The sequence below is a fragment of the Curcuma longa genome, chromosome 16 (assembly GCF_044706935.1).
Source record: "Curcuma longa cultivar G26 ecotype Majalengka, Jawa Barat chromosome 16, ITB_CL_G26_1.1, whole genome shotgun sequence".
Classification (NCBI taxonomy): domain Eukaryota; kingdom Viridiplantae; phylum Streptophyta; class Magnoliopsida; order Zingiberales; family Zingiberaceae; genus Curcuma; species Curcuma longa.
Window position 1 is genome coordinate 1,820,138 of NC_133876.1, and position 6,803 is coordinate 1,826,940.

Genomic DNA, 6,803 nt, shown 5'->3' on the forward strand with positions numbered 1-6,803 from the left:
CATTAAAATATGGTTGCCAATCTTTTTCCTTTAAAAAAAAAAAAGTTATGAGAACTCTCAAACACTCACATTTAGAAAGGATAAGTTTCTAATTTAAAATTTTTATAATAATTTTTTTACCTCTTAACAACTGTACTAACTTAAGTTTGTTATTTGCCACTCTCTTAGAACGACCTATTATATTATTAATATCTTACAACCTCTCCTCTCCTCTCCTCCCTCCTTCTCTTAGACATTTTACTTTGGGCAAAAATTAAAAGAGCGCCTTGTGTTGAAATCATCACATGAGTGCTCCTCTTTCATTTTTATCAAAAGAGTGCCCACTCGATCAATCCTCTTGTAAAATAATATAGTGGCCCTCAAATATATTATTTATTATTATTATCGCTTATCACAAGCATTAAATCTTGAATCGATCAGCAATGGTGGAGTCAATCTTAGTGATTTACCCTAGCTGATTTCGAATTGTGGGCTATGTTGATGTAATACTCGGGCTATCTTCTTTATTCTTTTAAATTTTTTTTACTTTCACCTTTAAATTTAAGATTTTTTTCTTTCTCCGATGTTGTTGGACTCCGAGCTATAGCCTGGGTTGTTCAAAAGCTGGTTCCGCCCTTGCCGATCAGCTAGTGTGAACGTTATAAGTCCGCGTTGTAACAACTATAAAACTGTAGTTGTTATAACATTTATAGCAACTATAATTTTGTAAATACTACTTAATTATAGTAGTTACAATTTTATAGATGCTACAACGTGAATGTTGTTAAACAAGATAAGTCCGTATTGTAACAACTATGAAACTGTAGTTACAACACAATAAATATTAGGTAAACAGATTGAATTTGCATTGTAGCAGCTACAACATGAACTATAACAGTTATAAAATTATAGTTGCTACAATGTGAATGTTGTTGAACAAGCAAGTTCATCCGACCGACTAAGAATTTAAACAACCTATATACTGAGATCAAAGGAGAGGAGGATATCAATAATTTAGCTATAAGTGGATAAATCACATCTCTAACCTAACAGTACTTATTGCCACCCTCTCCATTAATCTTCCCTTTTGTCCACGCACAACAATTTCACCTGCACGAAATTAAATCTAAGCCAATGCCTCCTCTCAAGTCTCACCTCGACTCAATATCCTACCATTCCCCTCACTCTCGTAGGCCCCACCCCACCCTCCTCTTCCTCCTCCTATACGACTCAAACTTGGCTGTCAACTTTCCTGAAGCGTGTGGGATACCTCGATGTGTCTGGATCAACCTCACGTCCTTTTCCTCCTTCCTTCTTTACCCACAGTTGACGGCTGCGTGTGTATATATATATATATATATAGAAATTTGATCTCCTGCGCTCCGCTATCCTGCGCTCCCCGTGCGCGAAGCATCCTGCGCTCCCCGTGCGCGAAGCAATCGAGACCGTCCGTTTCTCCGATCGACGCACAGTATTTCTCCTCGGACGTTTGCTCCTTCACCGCAGCTGTTCACCGGCGTCTGGCCATCTCCGGCCACCGGACCGGCGCCGATGGATGCGCAACTCACCGGCGCGGGGTCCGGTGGTCGGATTCCGGCCAAATTCGGCCTGAATCCGGCCGAATTTCGGCCGGAATCGGCCAACAGCTACTGTTGGCCGATTCCGGCGGAAATCGGCCGGATTCCGACCGAATCACGGCCGGAGACCGGCCGCGGTCGACGCGCCCGACGCCGGCGCGTCGACCGCGGCCGGTCTCCGGCCATGATTCGGCCGGAATCCGGCCGATTTCCGCTGAAATCGGCCAACAGCCGTTCTGTCGCGTTTCTGGCCGGATTCCGGCCACAATCCGACCGGAATCCGGCCCCGGCCGGAGCGCCAGTGAGCTGGCTTTCCAACGCATCCGGTCCGGTGGCCGTCGGTGACCGGACGGCGGCGCGACGGCGGTGGAAACGGCGGTGGGTTGGAGCGGTGCGCAGGTGTCGCGTACAGTGGGTCGCGCAGGAGATCAGGACTATATATATATATATATATATATATATATATATATATATAAAACTTAATTAACATTAGTCAAGTTAACAAGCAAAGCCAAATTAAATTATACGATATTCAAACTTATTTCATAAGATAATCAAGTCAAATTAGTTGAGTCTAAAATGAATTAACCGTTAAAATAATTATCAAGTTTGATTTAGTTCCTTTTTTATGAATCTAAAATTGATTAATTTAAATGTTATTAAACTCTCAATTAAATTTTTTTATTTTAAATATATTTAATTGATTATTAAATTTGACAATACAAATTTATTTATTTATTTTAAAATTTTATTTAATATATTAATAAAAATTTTATTGATGAATATATTTCAACAATATTATTCACAAATATTATTTATAAATATTAACAAACTTAAAATGCTTTAATAAAAGATGAAATTCGTTACTTCAACAGTATCACACGATCGGTATCATGACTATCTATGAGAAGATAAATCGAGAAGTTATAATTGACCACTATGAAAAAAGACATTATCAACAAACTTAAAACACATATATATTTAAATTTATTCATTTAATTAATTTTATATGTATTTAATAAATATAAATAAATTTTTATCAAATTTAACATCAAATTTATTTATGGATGTTCGGGAAGCCAGCCAACTGAATATGTAATATCGAAGGAAGGAGAGTATCGCATTCGCACAGCTCGATGAACATTTATAAGAAATCACCACACCAGTAGAATTATATTGTTCATAATCCATCAATACAGTTTTAATACAGAAGGAATCGAGAAAAGAATTTATAACAATTCGATCGCGTACGATCCGTGAAATTAATTAAGCAGAGTGTACTTAGCACCTCATGCTTTGGCGGGCTCCGGCGCCGGCGCCGGCGCGTCCTCCGCCGGGGGCGGTGGAGGTTCGGTGGTCGTCGACTCGGACGGAGCAGGAGTTTCTGTGGCGGATGCAGGCGGCGTAGTCTCCTCCCCCTTCACAGCCTCCTCCTCCTCCTCCTTCTCTTCCTCCTTCTTGGTCTCCTCGATGACCTCGGCGGTTACCTCTTTGCTGGCGAGCTCTTCTTCCGCCGGGAGAAGGCTGGAGACCTCCTCGAAGATGAAGGTGATCGGTCCGGCGATGTACGCTGAACCGAACTTGACGGCGGCCTCGCTCACCGGCTTGGAGCCGGGAAACTCTGCAGCACGTAGTTAAATTAATCAATTAACATCCTGAGCTTTTATTGTACACATAAATGATACAAATTGGTAGTAATCAATCAATCACCAATCTTCACTAGTTCTTCAAGGAATTTCTTGACTCCTGATGAGTTCTTCTTCAGACCAGATTCTGTGGGTTTCTTCACCAAAGCCTGCGAGTAATTAATCAAATATTATTATTATTGTTCTTTTTGGGATTAATTAGAAAAACTATCATATATATGGACCTTAATTGGTGCCGGAGAAGCTTCATAAATCTCTGCAACTTTAGGTTGCAGTTCAGTCTTCTTCTCTTCAAACTCTCTGCCATACTCCTCCTGGATACATGCATGTGGAGCGAGAGATCAAGAACAAAAAACAAAAAACAGACAGACAGAAAGATGAAAAAGAAGAAGAAGAAACCTTGGATTCATCAAAGGACTTGACAGCCTCAGCTGCAGCAGTTTTCTTCTTGCTACTACCAAAAACACTCGCAAACCTTGGAAGAACTTTAGATTTCCATATGCTACCCATCTCAGTATCTGTAAATAATTCTTTCTGAGTTCATGCATAAAAGATAAAAATCAATTCTTTCTGAGATCATAAGTAACAAGACATACTCTTAATAGATCTTCTTCTTCTTTCGTCTTCTGCTACCTCTTCCTCCTCCTGCTCCTCTGATCTGCAGCACTATATATATTCTGTACAAATAAAGGCCAAATATTGTGGAACCCCATTTACTATAATACCCCTACACTTCCTCAAAACCACGCAAGAACCCGCTTCCTTGGCCCGCGGCGGGGATGGCTGTCTGTCCCCGAGGATGGCAGACTTGTAGATATTGTAGCGATGGAGGGGTAGATGTGGAACGACAATAAATTGACAGCTGTCGATGGGGTCCGCGCCGGGGAAGCGGCTTCGGTGGCTTTGGGCTGTAGCTGGCATGGCAGCTTATTGGGCTCGACCCGTCACCACGTGGCTTCGCTGATTGATTGGAAGCAAACGTCATGTGACATCCACGTGACACCTAAGCACCTGATGAAATTTAATTCTGTCGTTATAAAGGTAATTTAAAGGATTATTGCTTAAGTACAGACCCATTAAGTTCTTCTTCGTGCATTCCACGTCAATTCGTCGAGGGCATAATCCATCGTGATTAGTTGGCATTAATGATGTATGTTAGATAATTAGTGCGGGCTAAATCAATCCCAATCACGATGCTTAATCATTTGGGTTGAAAGAGGGAATCCAGATAGGCACAGTGGGGAAATAGCACATAGACCAAACTTTGGGGGTGAGCCCGATTGTTCTCGTAGCATAATTAAGTTGGTTATGATGAATCAGAGTGACTGAAGTGAATAAAGATCGAATCTCAATGAAATCAAGACAATATTCTCCTTCGTCATGATCAACTGCAGCTTTCCGATTTATCTCTTTATAGATAATCATAAGACTGATCGTATAGAATCACTAGAATGATGAATTTCACTTTTTATTGAAGGGGATAAGCCTGACTAACAAAGCTACTAGAAGCCTCTTGTTATTTATATTCTTTTAATTTCATAATAACTTTTTTAAATTAAATTAATACATTAAAGATAATATTAAAAATTAAATAATAGATAATAGTCAAAATATTTCTATATAATCGAATAATAAAATAAGATAAACATATTCAAAATGATCACTTAAAAAAATCTATCTTTAAAAAAAAATCCATCTTACAATTTAGAGTTAAAAATACTAATCAAGTATGTATAATCAAGTTGATAACTTTTTTATTAATTGATAAGAAGATCAATAGTAAATCCATTCAAATTTTCTTGTAACATGCTTAATTAGAGAAAAGTTTTGATGAACTTTAATTTTGAGAATTTTAGTCCTCAACTTATTATTATAATTGGGATAGTCAATTAAATTTTATAAGCAATGTGAGCATTTGAGAAACATCTCTATTTTCTTCAAGTAATTTACTATATCAATTATCTATTTTACTTTTTTTTTGGTAATGAGCACTTCAAGAATATCAACTCGAAAAATAAATTATCTTTAATATTAGAACAATCTTTTTGAGTCAGAGAATTTTCAAGATTCTTACAAAACGGACTCAAACTAAAGCTCATTTTATTTTTTTTAGATTAGGTTTTGGTCTACAAAATTAATGGAGTCATAAATATTTTTTCGTTCAATTCAAGGTCTCAAAGAACATATACAAATCTCATTTCATCTATTAAGCAAGTCAAGGAATTTGCTCATATTTTGAAAGAAAAATACTCTTAAGTTAATAATCGAAAAAAATAACGATTTGAAAAGGAAAAGAAGAGAATATAAGTTCTTCAATCGGTTTGTGAGAAGGATTAAAGTGCAAGAGATTATATTAGGCTAATTTATACTACTATACAATAGTTTTTTTTAAAATTATGGGCCCCTTAAGAAAATGGACTTGAATGAGGTGACTCTTTTATTTTTTTAGTAAGCACGACCCTACTTTATATATTTTACTTTCAAAATTATCTTTATCTTTAATATTATTGTAATAATTACAAAATCATAATTGATACGTAATTATAGTTGTTACGGTCATATAACTGCTATATAATTGTATCAACTATGATTCCGTAGCTGTTACAGTTATATAATTATAGTAACTATGATTTAATAATTACTACAGTTAACTATTATAATATAATATTGATTAACACTAATTAGAAATAAATAATCTATATTATAACAGTTATGTTTCATAACTGTTATCAAGAGCTCTTGACTATTGCATGGGAACATATTCATTTTAGAAGTATTCTTCCCTTTGCCACAATATTTTTTATTGGAGCTTTTCTAAGTGCTAATATGAGCATAATGTTGACTAAAGAATGAAATGTTCATATTATAACAAGTAGTCGTAGTTGCTATAACATAATTTATTTGGTCAGTCCGAAAAGGTGCATTCTCGGAATTGGACTGGAACGTCAGGGACGATTCTAGATTCGATTTAGGATTTATCATTTTTATAAAATAATTTATTAATATTGATCAGAATTGAAGTGCTTGTGTTAAAAAAAATATCCGAATTCATAATTACTATAATAATATAAAAAAATAAAGATAATTTTGAAAAGTAAAATGTAGATAGGCGAAGTAGAGTGGGATGAGATATCCTTTTAACAAAAAAAAATTAACATAGGACTTAATTTGTAACATTTTTAGCCATACTACACTATAATAATTTCTATCAAAACCATTATAATAATATTAAATTATTTTAATTAAATTAAAGTAATTCTGATTAATTTAAAAAGTATTTGAAAAAAATAAAGCTTAATTTATAGAAATTTTAGCAAAATCAATACAACATTATTAAAATAAAACTATAAAATCTTGTTTTAAAAAATAATAGTTAGCAAGTTGAGATCGGATCGGCACGAGGTTTGTTAAAATTAGCAATGGCCGGCAGAACAAAACACTCACCGACGAAGACAAATTTGTATTCAATCCTCACTCCGCGCCGGCGTGGCTTGGCCGTCGCTGTCTCATCCTCTGTCCTCCAAACATGAAACGAGGGCTTGCGAAAATGACGGAAGCAAGGCAAGCGAGCGAGAGGAAAACGACGAGAAAGCGGACGAGA

The 6,803-nt window shown here is 36.2% G+C and overlaps 1 protein-coding gene across 1 annotated transcript; it reads right to left on the minus strand.

Annotated features, from left to right (window-relative positions):
• Nucleotides 1-2,699: 2,699 nt before the first annotated feature.
• LOC141847614 (plasma membrane-associated cation-binding protein 1-like) lies at nucleotides 2,700-3,842 on the minus strand. Its single transcript, XM_074735669.1, has 5 exons — nucleotides 3,799-3,842; nucleotides 3,602-3,720; nucleotides 3,427-3,516; nucleotides 3,267-3,351; nucleotides 2,700-3,177 (listed from the first exon to the last, which is right to left on the minus strand). Exons 2-5 carry the CDS (start codon nucleotides 3,710-3,712, stop codon nucleotides 2,846-2,848), a joined length of 618 nt encoding a protein of 205 aa, XP_074591770.1. The 5' UTR covers nucleotides 3,713-3,720; nucleotides 3,799-3,842; the 3' UTR covers nucleotides 2,700-2,845.
• Between the last annotated feature and the right edge of the window lie 2,961 nt (nucleotides 3,843-6,803).